The following is a 24,723-nucleotide window of genomic DNA, read 5'->3' as shown; positions in this document are numbered from 1 at the left end:
TCTGATGGTAGTAATGAAAAGAGGACATGTCCCAGAGAGTGAAGGTTCTTAATAAGGGATGCTCTCTTGTTGAGGCACTGCGTTTTGAAGATGTCCTCAATGGCGGGGGGAGCTTGTGTCCCTGATGGAGCTGCCTGAGCCTACAACCCTCTGAAGCCTCTTACGTTCCTGTGCATTGGCCCCTCCATATCAGATGCTGGAGGAACCGGTCAGAATGGTCGTGATGGTATACCTGTAGAAATTTGCTAGAGTATTTGGTAACCTACCGAATCTCCTTACACCTCTCATAAAGTAGAGCTGTTGGTGTGTTTTCATCGTGATTGCATCAATGGTAGCCCAGGATAGATCCTCAGCGATATTAGCATCCAGGAACTAAAAGCTCTTCTTCCTTTCCACCACCGACCTGTCAATGAAGATTGGTGTGTGTTCTCCCATCTTCCACTTGCTGACATCCACAATCAGTTCCTTGGTCTTGCTGACATTGAAAGGCCTCAATGTGTTTTGAAATTACTCAGTAAGTCAGGGATCATCTACAGAGAGTTAATGGTTTAGGTTTTGAAATATATATCCAATACAAGAACAAGATGCTGGGTCACACTAATTAAACTCATACAACGTGAGGACGCCAAGCTGAAAATATTCACACCCAGTGAGACCACCTTCCACATTGTGCCACATTTTTTCCCACTGTCATGGGGACCACATACCGATTCGGGGATGATGCCGAATGGATTTGTTAGACTGAGTCCTGGCATGAGGGATTGAGGAAAATTACCCTGTACTCAGTGAAACTGAGAACAATGTGAGGTAATGTAGATGAAGTAGAAGCGTAAGGAGGTTTTTCCACATGCTGGAGAGTTTGAAACCAGGATCAATCCCAGGGCCGACATTAAAGACTGAGGTAAGATGAAGTCATGGTTAAAATGTATTCTGGAGTTGGGGGATTTAGCCAATATTAATTCCACCAGCAACCAATCTTTGGATTTAAAGGTGGATTACAGATAGAATTTAAGATGCAGCTGGGAACAATTGGACTGCAGATGCCTGCGTATGCATGAATGCAACCTAGAGTCAGTGGGGATTAACATTCATTTTGGGTGTCTGGAGTGTGGGTGCAAAGAAAAAAGTGTTTGACAACTATATGTAATTCAAAGAAAGCACTGTAGATACTTTATAACTATAGAATTGTCCTGCTGTTTCCTTTGATCTCTAGCATATAAAAGTGTTATGTAATATTGGATTGACACCTAATGCTTATTTTTGCTGAATAAAACACTTCTTTATCCACTAGCTCAGTGTTTCTCTGGTGACGTTATTCACAGTTACAATAGTCCTTTGCACTGAGAGTTGAGAATCTTCAGAATTTTCAAAGTATTGAGCATGCTTAGTCAATAAGGATTGAGATCAAATGATTTTTGGACATGCCTGGGATCATGGGAACCAGTGGAAAAGTGGATTCCTGTTTAATCAGTTGTAATCTTAACGAATGACCCAGCAGGCTCAGGGGACTGGAGATCTCCTGTGGATTTTCCAACATCACACAGAGTGCCAACAGTCATTGCTTTCAGAGAGCCCTGCTGGCGTGTGGGTCAAGATCAGTTTAATTGACCATTGATTTCCACATGGGATGTGGACTAGTTTTTGAACAATTATCTAGTTCAGCGATCAGGAGGATCAGGGTATTGGTAAACCGCTGTGCGATGGCAATCAGTGGCTGCCATTAATTCTTTTTGTTGCTCCAGTTGACGTCAACATTATCCAATCACTCCTCATGATCAACACTTCACTTGTGAGTCTGTTGGGGTAATCTATTGCATCCGATGCTCCCGGTGCGGCCTCCTCTACATCGGCAAGACCCAACGCAGGTTGGGGGACCGCTTCATCCGCCACAACAGACAGGATCTCCCGGTTGCCACTCACTTCAACTCTGCTTCACATTCCCATTCAGATATGTGCACACATGGCCTCCTCTACTGCCATGATGAGGCCAAACTCCGGTTGGAGGAGCAACACCTCATCTACCGTCTGGGTAGTCTCCAGCCCCTTGGTATGAACATCGAATTCTCCAACTTCCGGTACTTCCCTCCCTCTCCCTTCCCCCATCTCACTTTCACTCTGTCTCCTCTTCTAGCTGCCTATCACCTCTCTCATGATTCTGCCTCCTATGGGTAGTAACCCATAGTGCTTTCCCCTTAGTTTCCTTCTTCACCTCTCCTGCCTATCCCCACCCCCAACCCTTGATCTTTCCTCTGATTGGTTTTTCACCCTTCCCCCCACCTTCTTTATAGGGCCCCTGCCACTTCCTTCTTCTGTCCTGACGAAGGGCCTTGACTGCTCCTTCTAACGGATGCTGCCGACCAGCTTGTTTGTACGTCTCGCTCCCCGTGATCACTTGGCGCTGAGTTCCAGCCAGGGAGGAGTTACCGGCCGCTCACGACTTGTTGCTGAGGTTCCTTGTGGCCAGGCAGGATGCAGAGGAGTTTTCTCTATCGGCAGTACCCCTTGCCCCTGCTCCTAGCCGTCGTCTTCGTCCTCGGCGTCCTCGGATGGACGCTCTTTCCCTCCAGTCTGGGGGATGACCCCGAGACGGTGGGGCTGCAGAGGATCAGAGAGTTGCAGAGGGAGAAAGAGAGCCTGCGGGAGGAGAACGGGAAGCTGCGGAAGGAGAGAGACGAGTTGCAGCGGGAGAGAGACGAGCTGCGGAAGGAGAGAGACGAGCTGCGGAAGGAGAGAGACGAGCTGCAGCGGGAGAGAGACGAGCTGCAGCGGGAGAGAGACGAGCTGCGGAAGGAGGGAGACGAGTTGCAGGAACGTCGGCAGAAATGCGAGGTGAGACACCTGGATCTTGGGACAGAGCTGATGAGTAGGACCCGGGACTGGGTAGAGAGAGGTCGATCCCTTACCCGGTGAAAATGAGGGATATTAACTTCGCTGGAGGAGTTGGAGGGCAGTGCGGAGCTCCAGGCGACTGAAGAAGTGGTGCACCATTGGACGGGCAATGTTGAGGGACTGCCCTTCTGGTCGTGGAGATTTGGGAGGTGTTGTCCAGGTGAACTAGGCATAGCTCACAGAGGTGACAAGTGTCTTAAGTTGGCTGGTAAGATGCCATCCAATTGGCTGCATTGCCCACATGGTGTGGAGCTTCCTGAGAGCAGTTGGCGCCTCACTTACCCACTGCTTTCCTGTCGTGTGCCTTGTCCATGGCGAGTACTGGCTGAACACCCCTTCTCTGAAAATCCAACATGCAGAATTTTGTTCAGTGCTTCCTCCTTGTGCTGCCCCTCCAACTCCCCCAGTTTGGTTCACCTCACCCAGGCACCTCTGACAGGGTGGCACTCCCTCGCTTTCACTGGGTATGGGGTCGGGCTCTCTCTGCCTTGCCACATTCCAGTCCAGTACCTACTCCCCATCCCCAGCCCTCGAGCGTTTCTGCACCAGGTGATCTCGCTAACACGACACCACAACTGGACTTTGCGCACCACAGACAACGCTGAGAAGTGACCTCACAAACCCGGTGTGGGACATTGTTGGTTCCAGTTTGTTTTCAACAGAAATCATGCATTAATCACGGTGATTACCATGTGTTTTATTCTCTGCTCCATGAGTGAGGATATTGCCGAAAATGTCAAAACGACCGGCAGTTATCCCTATAGGAGCTTAAGAAATAGTAGCAGGAGTAGGCCATCCGGCCCATCGAGCCTGCCCTGCCATTCAATAAGATCATGGCTGATCTGTCCATAAACTCAGCTCCTCAGCTCCAACTACCTGCCTTTTCCCCATAACCTTGTGCTCTGTGTATGAACATTCGGGAAGCAGAGACAGTAATAGATTGGAGTTTCAGGGAGACAGGTAGCTGGGTGACTGTCAGCAGAGGGAAGGGGATTAGACAGAATGGGCAGAGCACCCCTGTGGCCGTTCCCATCAACAATAAGTATACCGTTTTGGATACTGTTGGGGATGACCTACCAGGGAGAAGTTGTAGTGGTCGTGTCTCTGGCACCGAGACTGGACCCTCAGCTCAGAAAGGAAAGAGGGAAAAGAGGAGAGCAGTAGTGATAGGGGATTTGACAGTTAGGGGGACAAATAAGAGGCTCTGTTGGAGAGATCGAGAATCCCAGATGGTCTGGTGCCTCCCTGGTGCCAGGGTCCGTGATATCTCGGATTGAGTTCTTGGTATTCTCAGCTCAGGAGAGAGGATGAGCAGCCAGATGTCGTGGTCCATGTGGGGACCAATGACATAGATAGGAGTAGGGATGAGGTCCTGAAGAAGGAATATAGGGAGTTAGGAAAGAAGTTAAAAGAGCAGGACCTCAAGGGTGGTAATTCGGGATTGCTGCTTGTGCCACGAGACAGAGAGGGTAGGAACAGGAAGCTTTGGCAGATGAATGCGTGGCTGAAGAGTTGGTGCAGGGGGCAGGGGTTCACATTTCTGGATCATTGGGGTCTCTTCTGGAGAAGGTCTGACCTGTACAAAAAGGATGGGCTACACCTGAACTGGAAAGGAACCAATATCCTGGCGGGCAGGTTTGCTGGAGCTGTTGGGGAGGGTTTAAACTAGTTTGGCGGGGGTGGGTGGGAATCAGAATGTGTGTGCAGAGATTAGGGTAGAAGGACAAGGGCATAATGCTACGTGTTCTGAGTTGGTGAGAAAGGACAGGCAGGGGACAAAAAATAAATGTAACCAGTTAGAGGGGTTGAAATGTGTCTATTTCAATGCTAGGAGTATTAGGAATAAAGGGGATGAACTTAGAGCATGGATTAGTATGTGGAACTACAATGTTGTGGCCATTACTGAAACTTGGCTGGAGGAAGGGCAGGATTGGCTGTTGCAGGTACCAGGGTTTAGGTGTTTTAAAAGGAATAGGATGGGAGGTAGAAAGGGGGGGGGAGTGGTATTGCTGGTCAAGGATAGTATCATGGTTATAGAAAGGGAGGACGCTGCAGAAGGAGTGTCCATGTAGTCAGTCTGGGTGGAAGTCAGAAATAGGAAGGGATCAATCACCGTGCCGGGAATAGTCTATAGGCCCCCAAATAGCCCTCAAGACACCGAGGAGCAGATAAACAGGCACATTTTAGAATGGTGCAGGAAATGCAGGGTTGTAGTTATGGGTGATTTCAACTTCCCTCATATTGACTGGTACCTCCTGAGTGCAAGGGGGAGAGATGAGGCTGAATTTGTCAAATGTGTTCAAAAAGGATTCCTGACACAGTATATGGACCAGCCAACGAGAGGAGAGGCCATACTGGATCTAGTTCTGGGTAATGAACCTGGTCAGGTGACAGACCTCTTGGTGGGGGAGCATTTTGGTGAGAGTGACCACGATTCCCTTAGCTTCAGCATAGCTATGGAAAAGGGATAAAAACAGAGAAAATGGGGAAGTGCTTAGCTGGGGAAGGGCGAACTATGAAAGGATGAGGCAGGAACTAGTGAGAGTAAATTGGAAACAGATGTTCAAAGGGGAAAGCACAGAAGTAATGTGGAGGAAGTTTAGGGACCACTTGTGCTGGGTTCAGGATAAGTTTGTCCCACTGAGACAAGGAAAAAATGGTAGGAAAAGGGAACCATAGTTGATGAAACCTGTGAGGCAACTCATCAAGAGGAAGAAGGAAGCACATGTTAGATATAAGAAGCAGGAAGCAGGAGGGGCTCATAAGAAATATGGGGTAGCCAGGAAGGAGCTTCAGAAAGGACTTAGGAGAGCTCGAAGGGGGTATGAGAAGGCCGTGGCATGTATAATTAAGGAGAATCCCAAGGCATTTTACGTGTATGTGAAGAACAGAAGGATGACAATAATGAAGGTGGACCGCTAAAAGATACAGAAGACAACATGTGCCTGAAGGCAGAGGAGGTTGGGGAGGTCCTAAATGAATACTTTGCCTCAGTATTCACAACTGAAAAGGACCTTGATCAGGGTGAGGTCAAAATAGAACTGGCCTGTGTGCTGGACAATGAGGAGATTAAGGAAGAACAAGTGTTGGATCTTCTTAAAAACATTAAGATTGATATGTCCCCTGGGCCAGATGTGACATACCCCAGGTTGCTGTGGGAAGTGAGAGAAGAGATTGCTGGAGCAGTAGCTATGATCTTTGAATCCTCTTTGGCTGCTGGGGAGGTGTCGGAGGATTGGAGAATAGCAAATGCAGTTCCCTTGTTTAAAAAAGGTAATAGGGAGAATTCTGAGAGCTACAGACTGGTGAGTCTTATATCGGTGGTCTGCAAACTATTGGGAAGGATTCTTAAGGATAGGATCTATGAGCATTCTACTCAAGGATAGTCAACATGGCTTTGTGAAGAAAAGATCATGCCTCACGAACCTAATTGAGTTTTTTGAAGAGATAACAAAAGAAATTGATGAGGGTAGGGTGGTAGATGTGGACTACATGGACTTTAGCCAGGCATTTGACAAGGTTCCCCAGGAAAGACTCATCCAGAAAGTCATGAGGCATGGGATCAATGGAACCTTGACTGTTTGGATAAAAAAATTGGCTTACAGGAAGAAAGCAGAGGCTAGTAGTGGAAGGAAAGTATTCTGCCTGGAGGTCGGTGACTAGTGGGTACAAGGATCTGTCCTGGGACCCCTGCTATTTGTGATTTTTATAAATGATCTGGATGAAGAGGCGAAAGGATGGGTGAGTAAGTTTGTGGATGACATGAAGATTGGAGGAGCTGTAGGTTATCAGTTACAAGAGGATATAGACAGGATGTAGAGTTGGGCAGAAAAGTGGCAGATGGAGTTCAATCTGGACAAGTGTAAGGTGATGCATTTTGGAAGGACAAACCAGAAGGCTGAGTACAGGGTTAATGGTCGGTTACTTATGAGTGTGGATGAACAGAGGGGCCTTGGAGTTCAAATCCATACATCCTTCAAGGTCGCTGAGCAGGTTGATAGGGTAGTTAAGAAGGCCTATGGGATGCTAGGCTTCATTAATAGGGGGATTAAGTTCAAGAGTAGAGAGGTCATGTTGCAACTCTACAAGTCTCTGGTGAGACTATACTTAAGAGTATTGTGTTCAGTTCTGGTCACCTCATTATAGGAAGGATGTGGAAGCTATGGAGAGGGTGCAGAGGAGATTTACCAGGATGTTGCCTGGATTGGAAAACAAGTCTTATAAGGTAAGGTAAGCAGAGCTGGGACTTCTCTCTTTGGAGCGTAGAAGAATGAGAGGGGACTTGATAGAGGTCTACAAGATTATGAGAGGCATAGATAGGGTGGATAGCCAGTACCTGTTTCCCGAGGGCAGATATACAAAGTTTAGGGGAGACACCAGGGGGTAAGTTTTTTTTACACAGAGGGTTGTGGGTGCCTGGAATGACTTGTCAGGAGTGGTGGTGGAGGCTAAAACATTAGGGGTATTTAAGAGCCTCTTGGACAGGCACATGGATGAAAGCAAAATAGAGAGTTACGAGGTAGTATGAGTTTAGTACTTTTTTAAAGGAATATATGGGTCAGCACAACATGGAGGGCTGAAGGGCCTGTACTGTGCTGTAGTATTCTAGTGTCTAGTGTCTAACCCTTAATTCCCTTACTATGTAAAAACCTATCCAACTGTATCTTAAATATATTTAGTGAGGAAGCCTCAACTGCTTCCCTGGGCAGAGAATTCCACAGATTCACCACTCTCTGGGAAAAACAGTTTCTCCTCATCTCCATCCTAAATCTTCTCCCCTGAATCTTGAGGCAATGTCCCCAGTTCTAGTCTCACCTACCAATGGAAACAACTTTCCTACTTCTATCTTATCTATCCCTTTCAAAATGTTGTATGTTTCTATAAGATCCCCTCACATTCTTCTGAACTCCAGAGAGTACAGTCCCAGGTGACTCAATCTCTCCTAATAGGTTAACCCCTTCATCTCTGGAATAAACCTGGTGAACCTCCTCTGCACCGCCTCCAAAGCCAGTATATCCTTCCTCAAGCATGGAGATAAGAACTGCACACAGTACTCCAGGTGCGGCCTCACCAGTACCCTGTATAGTTGCAGCCAGACCTCCCTGCTCTTGAATTCAATCCCTCTAGCAATGAAGGCCAACATTCCGTTTGCCTTCTTAATAACCTGTGGCTAACAGTGAAATGAAAACAGGAAGCATTTATGTTCATCTGTAACACTGAAAGTCAAGTGGTTGGGAAAACGTCAAGGTGTAAATATGAAGCACCTACCACAGGATGGGAGGTACAGGAGCCTGAAGTCCCAGGTTCAAGAACAGTTACTTTCCTTCAAACATTCAGTTCTTGAAACAACTTGTAAACAGGAAACACTACCTCAGTACATAAACACTATGACCACTTTACATACTATAGATATTTTGTTCCAATTCTTTCCTTTCTCATTTAATTCTGTATAATATACAGTTATATTTATGTTTTTCTTGTGAACATAAACTCTCTAATGCAAAGTGTTTGTGATGCTACTGCAAGTAAAGTTTCTCAATGCACTTTTGCCTTTGACAATAAACTTGATTTTGAGTTTGATCCAGAGAAAGACATTCTTTGCTTTTCTCTCTTTAAACAGACATTACTGGAAAAACAGAACGTAGCTCAGGATGAAACCGTCAAAAAACTGAGTGAGAAGAACCAGGGCTTATATTCCAAAAAGGAGGAACTGGAAGGTGAGGTCAACAATAATTACATTTGTATAGCTGCTTCAGGAATGTCCAGAGCGCCCAAGAGAACGGTATCAGGGTGGTATTGGACAGCACGTAATGGGCAGCAGTTCAAGATCAAAGGGATGCAGGAGAGGGCAGGAAATGGGAGAAGTACGAGCCCAGGGCCGTACAGAAATGTGGTTCAAACTCCGCTAGACCCAGGGCAGCTCCTCCCACACCAGGCGCTTGTCGACTGCTTCCTCCAGTAATTCCCTCTTCAGTGAACTAAGCCTGAACAAAAAAAGCAAATCTTTATCATCCTTGTCGACACTAGATGGATGGCAGCAATGTTGCTGTCAAAATGCTGGAGGGACTCTGTTGCTCAGGCAGGTGATGAAAGGCCTCTGCGCAAGATGTCAGCTGCTTATTCCTTTCCAAAGATTCTGCCTGACCTGAGTTCCTCCAGCAATTTTTGTGGATTTTCAGCGTCTGCAGAATCTCTTGCCTGGGTAGCCTGTCTGCTTGGGCTTGGGCACTATGACATTAGATGAGCCATCTGGCCTTGCATTCCATAAGGGGTCACTCCATTCAGTGGAAGAGGGTAGAGAATTAAAGAAACTGTTGCATTGTACCATTGATAATCCTTGTCCCTACAAAGCACTTCCCAGCCAATGGAATATTCTGAATTGTTGTCATAGAAAACAGGAGCAGAAGTATTGTGATGTGGAAGACGTGTTTAACATGCTAATGAGAGATGTCAGGAATGCAGTGGGAAGTGAAGATGGAAAGTAATGACAGAAGTTATAGAAGAGATGAGAAAGGATCTCGTGCTTTCCCGGTGTATTTGATGAATAAACTCTTCCTGGTCTTCCAGACAGGTACAGCTATTAATTTTAACTAATGTTTCAATGACAAACTCTGCCACCTTTATTAGGAGAAATGTATATTCCGATGGTATTTATACCCCCATCGTCCATCCCTCTTGATTGGTTAGTCCTCATCCAATCAGGTTTCTTCTCTCCTACCTTGCTTACAATTGATTTCCAGTCTTACTTAGAGCAAGGCCTTCGTCCTTGTTAAAATTCTTTTCCTCCAGTTTTATTTGAATGGTTTCGTCCACTAGGCGGTCCGAAAAGCCACTGGCGCGACACAGTAGTTCTGTGCCGTCGAAGTCAATCCAATGGCCATTATGGATGCAGTGTTCTGCTACTGCTGATTTCTCTGGGTAACGCAAACAGATACACCTCCTGTACAATTGATGCGGGTTTCCACGATACGCCCCTTCTGACCAATATATACGCTGCTCGGCATTCGCAGGGAATCCTGTAAACGCCAGCCTACCTGAGTCCCAGGTCATCTTTAACCCACATAAACTGTGATTTTGAGCTTCCTTGCGGGATTGTGGATGGAGTTAATCCTGTATTTCTTCAGGATCCTGGTGACTACATACAACATTCCTACAGAATGGCTACAAGGTAAAGAAAACCAATCGAGTCCCTAAATAGGCCGATGGAATACCCAGGAAATCTAAAAACAAGGAGGAACCCGTTGTGACACCCTGTCTTCCCTATACTTCCATGGTTTCTGGAAGGATAGCTAGGATCTTGAAGAAAATCCACGTACCCGCAAGGAAGCTCAAATCACAGCTTACGTGGGTGAAAGATGACCTGGGATTCAGGACGGCTGGGGTTTACTGGATTCTGTGTGGAAGCAGAACAGTGTATCTCAGCCAGAGAATGGAAATCTGCATGAAGGAGCAGAGGAGTTGTATCCATTTGGCTTACCTAGAGAAACTGGCGGTAGCAGAACATTGCATTTGCAATGGCCGTAGGATTGACTTTGATGGCACAAAACTGCTGTGCCATGCTAATGGCTTTTGGGACCATCTGGTGAAGAAGCCATTGAAATAAAACCAGAGAAAAAGAATTTTAGCAAAGACAAAGGGCTTACTCTAAGTAAGAACTGGAATTTGATAGTAAATAAGGTGGGACAGTGGAAACCTGATTGGATGAGGACTAACCAATCAGGAGGGACAGACAGTGGTATAAATACCACCGGACTAGACATCATCCCTGATGAAGATGACAGAGTTTGTCATCAGAATGTCGGTTAAAATTGATATCTGCACCTGGCTAGAAGGCCAAGAAGAGTTTATTCATTACAGAAGGGGAGTTAGTGATAATTTACCTGTGTTCTCTGGACACTGGGCAGGTCCTGGCAGATTGGAAGACAGTGACTGTCATGCCACTGTTTAATCAAAAGGCAGGTAACTATAGGCCAGTTTGATCAACGTCTGTAGTTGGGAAAGTCCTTGAAGCTGTCACTAAAGAACAAATAACAAGACACCTGATAGGCAGACACAGCAGGGATTCATGAAGGACATTCCTGTCTGACAAATTTAATGGGTTTTTTTGAGGATATAATGAACCTTGTGGATAGAGGAGAATAGGAAGATGATGTGTACTTAGATTTCTAGAAGGCATTCAGTACAAGATTGTTTACTGCCAGTAACCATCTCCTTTGTCTTGTTGGCATTGAGGAAGAGGTGTTTTACCTGGCATCAGTCCTTGAGCTCCTTCACCTCTATCAGTAGGCTGCCTCTTTGTTTTTGGTGATGAGCCCCACCACTGTCATGTCATTGACAAAGTGATCACTCGGTTGTTTGGCAACGTTCAGGTGCTGAATACAAGACTTATCCATAAAATAAGGATGTATGGAGTTATGGGTAATGTATTAGCATGGATAGATTGGTTAACTGACAGAAGGCAGAGAGTTGGAATAAATGGGTATTTCTCTGGCGGGTAGCCGGTAGTGAGCAGACTGCCACAGGGGTCACTGCTGGGCTCACAGTCCTGTGCCTTCACGATTTGGGTGAGAGGACCAAGTGTGGCATGTCTAACTTTGCTGAAGACACAAAATTGAGTGGAAAATCAAAATGCTCAGAAGATATAGAGAGTCCTTAAGAGATATAGATAGGTTAAGTGAGTGGACAAGTGTCCGGCAGATGGAGACTATTATTTAAATGGTGAAAGAGAGCAGAGGGTCTTGAAATTGCAAAAGGTTGGTTTCAGTGACAACGAGTTATCAAAAAGGCAAGTGGAACATTGGACATCATTGCTAGAAGGATTGAAATTAAGAGTAGAGAAGTTAATGCTGCAACTGTATAGCATACTGTTTGAGATGCACTTGCAGTAGAGCATGGAGTTTTGGTCTCATTACTTGAGAAAGGATGTACTGGGTTTGGAGGTGGTTCAGAGGAGCTTCACTAGATAATTCTGGAGTTGATGGAGTTAATCTATGAAGCTATAATCTGGAGCTATATTTAGTGAATTTAGAAGAATTATGAAAGGGATATATAAAACAGAGGCAGGAATGATGTTTTCACTGGTAGGTAAGACTAGAATTAGGGTCATAGCCTCAAGATTAAGGTGAGAAAATTTAAGATGGAGACGAGAAAGAACTGCATTTCCCAGATGGTAGTGAATCTGGGGAATTATCTGCCCAGTGAAGCAGTTCAGGCTGCCCTGGGTGAATTCCTCTCTTGATAACTATTCAGAGCTAATACCTAGTTTTAGAGCGCCTTAGTAATATTGGTAGTGTTCTAACTTGTGCACTATGTCATTTAAATAGATAATTTGTTATTCAGCTATTTCCATGAAACTTTGGCTAATTGGGGCAACCATTTAATTGGTCCAAAATGTCCTGGTCCTCATGTATAACTAATAGTTAACTGGAATCCACTGAGCTTATTAGGCAGGGGGAATGAAGGGTTATAGAGAATCGGCAAGCAGGTGGAGCGAAGCCCATGGTCAGATCATCCACGGTCTTATTGAATGATGGAGCAGGCTCGATGGCCAGACGGCCTCCTGAATCTATTTCTCATGTTCTTCCTTGAGCCTGTTCTGCTCTGCAATATCATCATGGGGGAGCATCTAAATTAAGTAACCTTTCTCCCTACTGACTTTGACTCCCTAAACCCAAAGAGGAACATCCAACTTCTTGAATATGCTGAATATATTTACTGCATACCTAGGCACATGGATGCAAGGAAGATGGAGGAATACGGGCATGGAGTAGGTAGGAGGGATTAGTGTTTGGATATTTTTGATTTGCTCTTTAGCTGGTTTGGCATAACATTGTGGCCAGAGGGTCAGTTCCTGTACTTTTCTATGTTCTATGTTCACACTGCCTTCTGTGCAAGGAGAGCTCTCGTAGGAAACATATTATGTTGCTCCGTACAGCAAGATCTCCCAGGTTGCAATCAGGTCATAGCCGGCTCATGTGTTTTAGGACTGCTAACTGGGGAATCAGTGTTGGTGCATTGACACAGAGTGAACTTCAAAGCAACAGGAGCATATCTCTGATATTCCTCAACTAAAGTAAACGGGCCCAAACTTAACACCCTATGTAAGAGAAGGTGTTTCACTCTGTCATTCCCACACGTGTCAGACTAGATTAGAACACAGAGGGATCTTTCAAATATTATTCACGTAAATTATGAAACACAGGCACAAGGTTTTAATTTGCATTGTTTTATCCGTTCTCCCCAGTTCACCAATCTATAACTCTTATTTTTAAAGGTAATCTTCAGGATTGTCAAGAGGCACAAGAGCGTTACAGCCGTGAGATGCAGAGGTGCAAGAAAAATAATGAAGACATTCTGGAAAGGCATAGGTTTGAACTGAATCATGCAGGGTGAGACCTTGTGCCTTTTAAAAGAATTTTATTTGAGGTCCTATAGGGGATTGTATGGGGCCCAGAGATGGGTGCGTAGATTAAACTCGGGTGGGGATTTAGAGATACGTGTGAAAGGGAAAAAACGCTGCATTTCTCTGGGGTAAGTGTGGTGGAAGCAGAAGCAATTGGAAAAGGGACGCCACTGACACAATGAAAGACAGAATTACATTTTTCTGTCCTGTATCGGTCTATGGGAGAAACTGGAAAGGCAGATAATCTTGCTCTGGGGTAAATCCAACAATTGTCGCACTATCCCAAATTTCTGGGCAGTTAAATATTTTTGAAGCCAAAAATGAAAGTGTGGGAATCATTCAGGTTGATGGAGAGTGAAACGGAGTTAACATTTTATATTAATCACCTTTCATCAGAGGTTAGAGGTGAGAAGTGAAGCAGGATATCCATAACATGCACAAAATGCTGGAGGAACTCAGCAGGTCAGGGAGCGTATATGGAAATGAATTAATACTTGATGTTTTGGGCTCAGACCCTTCATCAGGACAGGATATCGGTATATTGGTAACTGGTTTATTAAGGAAGATCTATCGGGTATAAAGAAACCAAACTTAACACAAACAGTAGTCACAGTCCTCCCACAAAACCTCAGGGACTTGCCGTCGGAGTGGGTCTCATATGGTCTCTCCTGTTTTCTCTTCCTTCTTGTCATACTTGTCCTCTCTCTCAGTATCAGAACCCTTCTTTCATACACTCACTTCCAGATCTGTTTTACTCTGCCACTTTGATAGTTTCCATTTCCCTGCTTGGAACTGGCTCGTATTTCTCATTCAGCCAGTCAGTTTATATTTCCTTTTTCTCACCATGGCTACCTGTGGGCCCTTTGTTTTTTCCCTGAATACAGGGCACACCAGTTCCTTCTACAAATGCAGTCTTTTGCATCACTGAGCTTGTTCTCACTGTGTGTTGTACAAGATTTCCAGCATCTGCAGAATCTCTTGATTTTGTTTTCAACTCCAGAGGCTCTAATTGACCAACTGGCTATTTCCCACCTTTCTCCTTTTTAGTCTCTTGTTTTGTGTTTTTCCCTCCTCCAATTTGGCTAATACAAGAGGGCATAGTTTTAGTGTGAATTATGAAAGTTATAGAGGGGATGTCCGAGGTACACAGAGAGTGGCGGGCTATGGAACACCCTGCCCTGCCAGGGGTGATGATACTTCAGGGGCACCCCTGAATCTCTTTGGAAGGCACGTAGATGATAGAAGAATTGACCAATGTTGGAGAGAGAAGTTTTTTGATCTTATAGTAGTTTAAGAGGTTGGCACAATATTGTGGGCTGATGGGCCCATACTGTGCTGGAGTGTTCTATGTCCTATGCTCTAATTTCCTCATCAACATCTTGCCCGAAGGCAGCTTTGTAAACTGTACTTCTCCATGGCAAACTTGTCTTCAGCTATCAAACATACACAGTGTACTGGAGGAACTCAGCAAGTCAGGCAGCATCTATGGAGGGCAACAAATTAGCAGCGGACCAATTGATCTGACGAGAGAGTGAGCTTTGTATGGTTGGGGAGAAGAGTTTTTTAAAAAGTGCATTTCACGGGGATTGGCGCATTAGTGGTGGACCGATCAATTCGCAATTCATTAGCAGGAGCAAATAAAAGTAAAGCAGGGTCAAAGCAGAGTGGCCATCGTGTGAGGGGACCAGTGTAGGAGTGGGAACTTGAGGCTTTAGCAAAGATGTACAGGTAAGTAGCAGGCAAGGCTTTTGTCATGGTTGAATAAAAAGTCACTAAATTAGAGCTAATTAAATAAAGTAGGGATGATGCTGGAGAAGGTGATGTGCAGTAGCTGCATGATGTGGGAGCTGGTGGACCCATTGTGGTTCCTAGTGACCACATCTGCTGTCATACGAGGGGGCATTGGGAACGGACCCAAATGCAAGACACAGACACTGAAGTACTGGGAACTGGACTGGACTAGAGTTAGGGACGGGACTGGACACAGACTAGGAGCTGGGACAGGAACACAGACTTGGGCTAGGACTTTGGCTAGGAAAGCAGAAACAAGACAAGGAACTGGGAACCAGGAGCCTGGGCTTGGACTCCGAACCAGAGACTGGACAAGGACCCAGAACTTGGGTCTTGACTCGGGCTTGGACCCCGGAACTAGGCATGGGCAGGACAAGGCATTCCTTCTTGGAGCACAGGGCTGGGACCCTTCCTAGGATGCAGGGCCAGGCCCCTTTCTTGGACACCGGGCTGGGATGATTGCTGAGGTAAATCACTGAGGAAACTGTCAGGGATTCAGATAGGGAGGGGAAGAGAACAGTCCAGCCTCAGGGTAACGGCAAAGACAGCCTGACTTACCCAACAGAGTCAAGGACAGGAAGGGACGACCCAACCACAGGATAACAGCAAGGACAGCCGGACTTGCCCCACAGAGGCAAGGACAGGAAGGGAGCTCAGTCCAGGGTGGCTCAGAGTCTCAGGGCGGCCAGCAACCTTGGCTGGCACCAGAAACAGCCAAATCCATCTCCAGCTCGGAGTGGCAGACAGCTGGCCCCGGAAACGGTCGAATCCATACCCCGATGACCACTCCGACTAGAGACAGCTGGGCTCCATGAAGCGGTGGTCCTCCAACCAGGCCTAGAGATCACGAATGACTGCTCTAGCCTTCCACCAGCAGGTTGCTCCAAGGGGATACTGACAAGAAGAAACAGCACGCACACTCGATCCCAGGGCCACTTATATTCCCAGCCCCAAGATGACAGCCAGAAGACCCGAAGTCCAGAATTCACGGACTGGACCGTGAACTGGAATGCGGATATCACAAACCAGACTGTGACATCTGCAGTGAGTGTTGACCGATCGGGGAATTCAGGCTCAAGGTTGCTGACCTGGAATCTGAGCTTCAAACACTGTGCCACATCAGGGAGGGGGAGAGTTACCTGGATTCTCTGTTTCAGGAGGTAGTCACATTAGATTAGCTGCCTCAAATTTGGTCTGTGGTCAGGGACAAGAGGGTGTGACTGCGAGTGAGGCGGGTGGTGGGATCCAAGCCACAGTGCTGGAGAAGCCTCAACCCTTGAGCTTGTCCAACAGATCAGAGGTTTTGCTCCCTATGTGGATGAGAGTGGGGGCTGTAGGAAGGATAAGCATCCTAATTGTGGCGTTGTAGTTCAGGGAGCCATTCAAGAGGGGAGGATGAGAAGAGAAATGTAGTGGTAATTGGGGATAGTATAGTCAGGGGAATGGACATCTTATCTGACTTGCAGAGGAATTTGCAGTGGGAGGGGAAAGATCCAGTCATCATGGTCCATGTGGGTACCAATGAGATAGGTAGAATGAGGAAAGAGGTTTTGCTGAGGGAATTTGAGCTGCTAGGGACTAAATTAAAAAGCAGAACCAAAAGGTAGTAATTTCTGGATTACGACCTAAACCACATGCAAATTGGCAGAGGGTGAAACAGATTAGAATTAAATGCATGGCTCAATGATTGGTGTGGGAGAAGTGGGTTTGAATTCATTAGAAATCAGCACTAGTATTGGGGAAGGAGGGAGCTGTACCAATGTGAAGGGCTCCACCTGAACTGTGATGGGGCCTGGATTATAGACAATCACATAACTAAGGCAGTGGATAGGGTTTTAAACTAAATAGTAGGGGAGTAGGTTCAACAGATTGCAGAAGTATGCATAAAGTAAAATGAAAAAATGTGGATAAGAATAATGAAAAAAACTAAAGATAAAAAAGGGAAAAGTAAGATTGGAGTGAAGAAAAGTCAAGTGCAAATGAGTAAAAGATTACAAGATTTTAAAGGCACAATGTGTGTAAGGGCACTTTATCTGAATGCCCATAGTAATCGAAACAAGGTCAGTGAACTTGTGGCACAAATCAGTACAAAGGGGTTTGATTTAGTGGCCATTACAGAGACGCGGTTGCAGGGTGGAGAGGAGTGGGAATTAAATATCCAAGGATATCAGATAATACGGAAGGATAGGCTGGAAGGTAAGGGAGGTGGAGTAGCGCTCTTAATTAAGGATGAGATCGGGGTGATAGTGAGAGATGATATAAGACCTAAGGAGCAGAATGTTGAATCCATCTGGGTAGAGATTAGGAATAATAAAGGGAATAAATCACTGCTGGGAGTTGTCTATCAGCCGCCGAATAATAACACTACAGTGGTACAGGCAATAAACAAATATCTGAGGCATTTAGGATGGAACAGCAGTTATCATGGGGGACTATAACTTGCATATAGATTGGGTGAATCGTTGGATGAGGCAGTCTTGAGGAGGACTTCTTAGATTACATCCGTATAGGAGTAACGAATCAAAACACAAAAATACAACTGCAGATGCTGTGCATCACAGAATACGTACACAATGCTGGAAGAACTCAGCAGGTCAGGCAGCATCCGTGAGAAAAGAGTAGACAGTGTTTCAGGCCAAGACCCTTCATCAGGAATGGGGGAGGGAGAGAGGGCTGAAGCCCAGTAATAGAGGGAGAGGGAGGGGGTAGGGCCTAGAGGCGCCAGGTGGAAAACCAATCCGTATAGCTTTCTTGAACAGCGTGTTACTGAACCTACAAGGGAACATACTATCTTGGATCTGGTCCTGGCAATGAGACGGTAAAATTAGTGATCTTGTAGTTATGGATCATCTTAGAAAGATATGATTGTATTTCTCTTACAAATGGAGGGTGCCATAGTTCAATCTAAAACCGGTGTATTACGTCTAAACAACGGGAGGAGGGAGGATTTGGCTAGTGTAGGCTGGGAACACAGGTCATGTGGTGGGACAGCTGAGGAACAGTGGAAGACTTGCAAAGAAATTTTTCACGGTGCTCAACAAAAGTATAGTCCAGTTAAAAGCAAGGACAGTAAGGGTGGGGAGAGCCAGCCTTGGATAACTAAGGAAATAAAAGAAGACATCAAACTAAAAGCTCGTGCACACAAAGTTGCCAAGAATAGTGGGAAACTGGAAGACTGGGAAAACCTTAAAAAGTACCACTAAGTGAGCAATAAAGAAAGGGAAGCTAGGTTATGAAAATAAACTGGCACAAAATGTAAAAACAGATAGTAAATGTTTTTATAATTATATAAAGTGGAAAAGGGTGGCAAAAGTGAATGCAGGGCCCTTGGAGGACAAGAAGGGGGAATTGATATTGGGAAATGAGGAAATGGCTGAGGCTTTGAATGACTATTTTGTGTCGGTTTTCACAGTGGAGGGCACATCTAACATACTAAAGAGAGATGTTATGGATACGATGGGAGCTGAGGATGTCGATACAATAGCTATCACTAAAGAGGTAGTGCTGAGCAAATTTGTGGGCGTGAAGATAGCTAAGTCCCTTGGTCCAGGTGAAATGCTTCCCTAGGTACTGAAAGAAATGGCAGAAGCTATCGAGGCTTTGGTAATGATTTACCAAAATTCTATGGATTCTGGACAGGTCCCAGCAGATTGGAAGATGGCGAATGTCATGCCACTGTTCAAAAAAAGGATGTAGGCAAAAGGTGGGTAACTATAGGCTAGATAGTTTAACATCTGTCGTTGGGAAAATGTTTGAAACTATCATTAAAGGAGAAATAGCAAAGCACCTTGAAAGAAATGGATCCATCAGGCAGACACAGCATGGATTCAGCAAAGGCAGGTCATGTTTGACAAACTTATTGGAGTTCTTTGAGGATATAATGAGCACAGTGGATAGAGGGGAACAGATGGGTGTTATTTACTTGGATTTCCAGAAGGCATTCAATAAGGTGTCACAGAAAAGACTTTTCCATAAGATAAAGATACCTAGATTTAGACGTGATGTTTTAGGACGGATGGAGGATTGGTAAACTAATAGAAAGCAGAGGGTTGGGATACATGGGTGTTACTCTAGTTGGCAATCAGTGGTGAGCGGTGTACCACAGGGGTCATGCTGGGCCCGCAACTGTTCGCGATATACGTTAACGATCTGGAAGAAGGGACCGAGTGTAGTGTGTCTGAATTTGCTGATGATACTAAATTGAGCAGAAAACAAATTGTGCAGAAGATAGAGAGTCTGCAGAGAGATAAAGACAGGAGGGGTGATTGACAAGTTCGTGGCCTAAGGTAGGAGGAGTCAATTTTAGAAAATGCAGCACATTTATTTTTTAGCATAATCCCCTCCTACATTTACACACTTAGTCCAGCGGTCGTGGAGCATACGGATCCGTTCTTTACAGAAGTCGGCATCTTGGATCTCCAGGAGTGGTCCATAGAGGAGGTGATTGATAAGTTCGTGGTCTAGGGTGAAAGGAACTGAGTTATTAACTTCAAACTCTCTGCATAAACACTCCAAGAGTTGAACTGCACGTGGATGTAACGAGAGCTGTATAACTCATCTCCTTCTACCAGAAGCCAGAATAGAAGGTGGGCTGAGTGGGAAGGGAAGGTGGCAAGTGATTGATAAGACCATGCGAGGGGTACAGTGAGTGGTTGGGGGAGGGTGGATGAAGTCAGAGGTGGGAGGTGATAGATTAATGGGGTATAGGGCTGCAAAGAAAGAATCTAACAGGAGAGGGCAGTGAACCTCAGAAGAAAGGGAAGGAGGAAGGGGACCAGAGGGAGCTGATGGGCAGGTGAGGAGAAGAGAAGGGGTGAGAGACTTTATCTATCAGAGAAATTCCTTTTGTCCAATTCAATCCTCCTCCCCTCTCTCGATAACTTGAAACCAACTTTTTTCTCACTTTTCTAATTCTGAAGAAGAGTCTCTGAGCGGAAGCATTAACTTTGTTTCTCTTTCCACTAACCATACTTGGCCTCTGAGCATTTCCAGTATTTTATGTTTTTATTTCAGTCTTTAGACATATGCTGTATTTTGTTAACACAAGATCCTTCAGATGCTGGAAAACCAAAGCAACACACACAGAATGCTGGAAGAACTCAGCATGTCAGGCAGCATATGTGGAAATGAACAAACAATTGAAGTTTCAGTCCAGGACTGTGTGTTGTGGCATTTCTGTGTGTTTTGCATTTCTGGTAGTATTTTGTTGTTCTATATAAAACCCCTCTTCAAAGGTTCATCTTAGTGTCAAAGTATACATGTACAATACAACTCTCATATTCGTCTTCTCAAGATAGCCATGAACTACATTGAGTCATTGAAGGAAAAATCTCTCCGCTCCCCTTTCCCACATGGAAAGGAAAAAGTCACAAAACTCACAAACCCCAAACACCCAACACCCTCCCTCGCCAAAAAGAACAACTGCTTTGTAGGCATATTCCAGGTAAATTTAATGTACTTTTTTTGTCCCTGCTTGAAACAACATTTCACAGTCCACACGTTTCACACATTTTTCTGTTGCAGTACATTCCACGACTAACCATCATACTTTGCAGTTTGATCTAAAACTATTTCAAGACCATTAATACTGCAGTAGTTGTGTTGTCACACTGTTCCATTGCTGCAAGACAAACACTGAAATACACCAGAAACACTTCTAAATAGGCTTTTACATTTGCAACATTCTATTAATTGGTTTAAACTAGTTCTTACAAAAGCCTGGTGATAAGATGGGCAGTGGGAAAGGATTAAATGGGGTGTAGAAGGGTAGGATGGTAGATATAGGTGCAAAGGATGGGTGTGTAGAGATGTGGGGGTCAAACACCCCTGGGTTGTGGAGAGAATTGCCAGCGAATTTGAACCACTAATATTTGTACTATACCTGGGCCTCAGGAAGGCCTTTTATCATTCTCTGTTTTAAAGACAATTAGAAATTAATTCTTAATTACCTGAACTTGTTTCTTACAGATACAACTGTCGGAGTAAATCATGTGACAATCAGGAATATAACATTTGGTGGTTGATTTTGTGTTTTGTTTTGGGTTTTTTCCTGGCTTGGTGCTGCAGAAGCAGTGATGGGTAAGTTGAAGCTCTGAAAGGAAAGTCATAAACTGTGAAGAAGGGGAGGACGTGTGTGGTAATGTAGGGTGGAGCTGAGGAATGTGGGAGATGGTGTAGGACGTGTGGAGGAGAGGAATGGGAGAGGGTGGGAGGAGTGAGTGGAGAACATTGCAGGAGGGCTGGTGTGGGGTGGTGGCATCTGAGGGAAAGGTGCTGAGATGTGGAGAAAGGTTATGGGATGGAGTCTGGAGGATGGTTTGGGTGTGGAGGTGTGAGAGAGAGGAAGTGGGAAAGGGTTTGTATTAGGAAGAAGGAGTGTTATTTGAGAAAACATGAGGGAGAAACAAAGGAAAGAATGAAAGAAGGGGCTGTACAGTGAGAGATAGGGGAAAGGTTGTGTATGGAGAGCAAGTGGGGAATGAGGCATGGAAGGTGAGGTGTGCGGAGCAGGTGACAAGTCGAACTGTGGGAGAGAAGAGAAGGTGACTGGGGGAGGGCTACAGAGAAGGTTGTGTGTGGGGACTGGGCAATGAGGGGAAGGGTGAGGGAGAGGGTTTAGGCTGTGGTGTCCTGATGTGGAAAAGGGAGAGAGGGGTTAGAGGATGACAGTGGATGAGGAGTTTGGGATGGGGTAGTGTGTGAGGAATACGTGTAGATGAAGAGGGGTGGGTGAGGGTGCCCTGGGTTCAGCAATGGAGAGTAGGTATGGGGAATGGCGAGAGGAGGGTGGGGTAAGAGAGGTGTGGAGCTGAGCTGTCTGTTGTTAGAGCTTCAGGCATTATGCCGGAGTACGGAGAAGGGATATGCAGAGTGTGTGTTGGCGATTCTCGTGGGTGGTGGGCTGAAGGACAATAGACATGTCTGAGGATTTTTGTTGTGTCCTGAAGGTGTCAATGAAGAAAGGAAGACCCTAGTGTGAAGGGAATGATTGCTGGTTATAAACCGAAGGAAACATGCATTCTGACCCTCTGGACACAGTCCCCTAAAGGAATCTGAGCTGTTACCCTGTGATGAAGCAGCCGCTCCCACACTCCCAGGGTGCTCATGTGGAAATAGTGGGTGTGAAGATCTACAGCCCAGCCGGTGATATAACCCATAACAATAACATGTAGGGCACTGAATGTAAAGTATTCCCCTCCTATTCCTCGGCTCACATGGTCTGCCCTCTCATGGACTTGAAACCTCCTCCCCAGTTTTGGACCCACCACCCCCCTCTCCACTGTGCATTGTCACATCAATGAAGCACAACGTACCCTCCTGTCCTCACTCTCATCTGGTGATCTCTTCTGCTACCTCTGTACAAAGTGGGAAATGTCCCTGGTCTATCCCTATTTTGGCTATCGAGTTTGTGTGTGTTTTTATTAAATTTACAATAAAATATAATTGCTAAATGCAGCTGTCAAATCAGATCCTGTTGCTTCCGTTGGACTCCTGATAGTTCGACACCGTCTGGATATTTTTTATTTCATTTGTAAAATGTGGAATTCGGCAGCCAGTCTTGCTGACCATTTCAGAGGGTGTTGTTTCTTCAAGTCACACAGAGACTGGACTCATAAGGATGACGGATTTCTGGATTGGAAAGCAAGTGGCTTTTTGAAACAACCTACTAATGATACAAGCTTTTGATTCAAAGTTTACTTCTTTACCTGGGATTAGTTAGAAGGTTACCAAGTAGTTACCAAGGCTTTGTTATATCTCACAGTGGGATTTGAACTTGCATCTCCATATTAACTGACCAGATACCTGGGTACTAGCCCAGTAATTTAACCACTGTGCACTATACTGCATTGGAGCAGAGCACCAAACAACAACACAGGAGTCCAGCAGGACTCGGTGTAACCATCTGCTTTGTCTGCACTGAAACCAGTAACAGAAGCTTAGCACGATTGCCAACAAGAATCTTGGCACACCTCCATACAAATCAGTGAAACTGTGGCATGTGTCCAAGGGTTGGATGGCCCTTGTAAACCATCGATAGACTATCATTAAAAAACATACTCATTACCATTATTCTCAATCAAAACTCCAAAGCCTTTCCATTAGATACTAGCCTGTAACCTAGTCCCAGATATTGGTTATCCTATTTATTACACTAACCTCTGAACCTTTCAATTAGATTCCAGCTGGTAGCTTACTCAAACTGTTCACTATTGGTATTGTTACGTACCCATGGGTATCTTGACAGTGACAGTGGTGTTGAAGCTATACTGGACTTAAGGTAGTGGTCTTGTGATGGTGGAGTGACATAATTTTCCTGCCAGTAGAGCTCATGTGACAGGTTTTTTTTACAGGGTATAAAAGGAGGACCCCTCCTTGTGAGGAGGCGCAGTTCGTGGCTGGATTTGCCATTTTGACTCCATGCCACTGTGTGGTCCAATATAATGATGCAGTTTGGTTGAAAGGTGGAGTTTTATTTAATGCCTAAAGTTTAAAAGGTCATTGCCAGCAGTTTCTTTATAATACTGCCAGTTAAAAATCAGTGGAGAGTGAAGATCAGAGTTCGGGAGTTAAAAGATCGAGGAAAGTCGATTTCGATGGTGAAACAGGTTCGACCTTGTTTGATCTTCATTTGGAAGGAATTCATTGGCTGTCTCCGTGGTACCCCTGTGAATAATAGCAGAAAGGCTTGGGTACACTCTTGTCAAGGAAAGGTCAGTGCCTTTAAGCCGTTTCATTTTCATCTTTGTAAATTCTCCTGGAAAATATAGTTCAACTGGGAACCGCAACAACACGACGTGAAAGAGAATTTAAATTGTCTAAAAAGTCTCTCCTTTAATGGACTGTAAGCATTTTGAACTTTTGCAGTACTACTTTGAAGATCTGTTTTTGCAACATTGCTTTAAGAACTGTTTAAGCTGCTGCACAGCAGCTGATTTCTGGTTACATTAGTCGTTTGTTTACTTTTTGGGGGTTTGTTTTTCAGTGTTTAATAAATGTTTTATTTGTTATAAGAAACCCTGCCTCACTTATATATTTATTGTTGGTGAATCCGTAACTGTATACAAATACCTTGACCACTGCCTTTACATGTCTCTAAGTCCTTCCCAGGTGTCTGTTATACACATGTTCATTAAACTCTTTGATTAGCCTCCAGCCTGACTATGGCATACGAGTAGATACTATTGCATCAATAAACCCCCTAAACTCATTAAGTTGCAGGTATTGCTTACCATTAGATATTGGTTACTTTATATTTAAGTTTACTTTCCCCTCACTCCAAACCCCAAGCGCAATGTCAGAACCCTTCTACTACATGTAATCTAGAATAAAGATAATTACAACCCAATACAGGCCCTTCAGCCAATGATGTTGTACTGTCCTTTTACACTAAGATCAATCTAACCCTTCCCGCCCACATAACCTTCCATTTCTCTTTCACCCAGGTACCGATCTAAGGGTCTCTTAAATGCCCCTAATGTACCTGCCTATACCATGACCTCAGGCATTGCATTCCACTCTCTATGCAAAGAATTTACCTCTGACTTTCTTCCAGTTACTTTAAAATTATACCCCCTCATACTAGCCATTACCAACCTGGGAGAAGATATCTGGCGGCCCACCTGACCAATGCCTCTTATCAT

The 24,723-nt window shown here is 45.1% G+C and overlaps 1 protein-coding gene across 1 annotated transcript; it reads left to right on the top strand.

Annotated features, from left to right (window-relative positions):
* The first annotated feature begins 2,140 nt into the window (after positions 1-2,140).
* LOC132406155 (trichohyalin-like) lies at positions 2,141-22,533 on the top strand. Its single transcript, XM_059991426.1, has 5 exons — positions 2,141-2,829; positions 8,510-8,606; positions 13,163-13,277; positions 21,050-21,160; positions 22,030-22,533. Exons 1-5 carry the CDS (start codon positions 2,470-2,472, stop codon positions 22,037-22,039), a joined length of 693 nt encoding a protein of 230 aa, XP_059847409.1. The 5' UTR covers positions 2,141-2,469; the 3' UTR covers positions 22,040-22,533.
* The last annotated feature ends 2,190 nt before the right edge of the window (positions 22,534-24,723 follow it).

Source organism: Hypanus sabinus, chromosome 16, assembly GCF_030144855.1.
Source record: "Hypanus sabinus isolate sHypSab1 chromosome 16, sHypSab1.hap1, whole genome shotgun sequence".
In the NCBI taxonomy this organism is placed as follows: Eukaryota; Metazoa; Chordata; class Chondrichthyes; order Myliobatiformes; family Dasyatidae; genus Hypanus; species Hypanus sabinus.
This window is presented reverse-complemented; position numbering and strand designations above follow the sequence as displayed.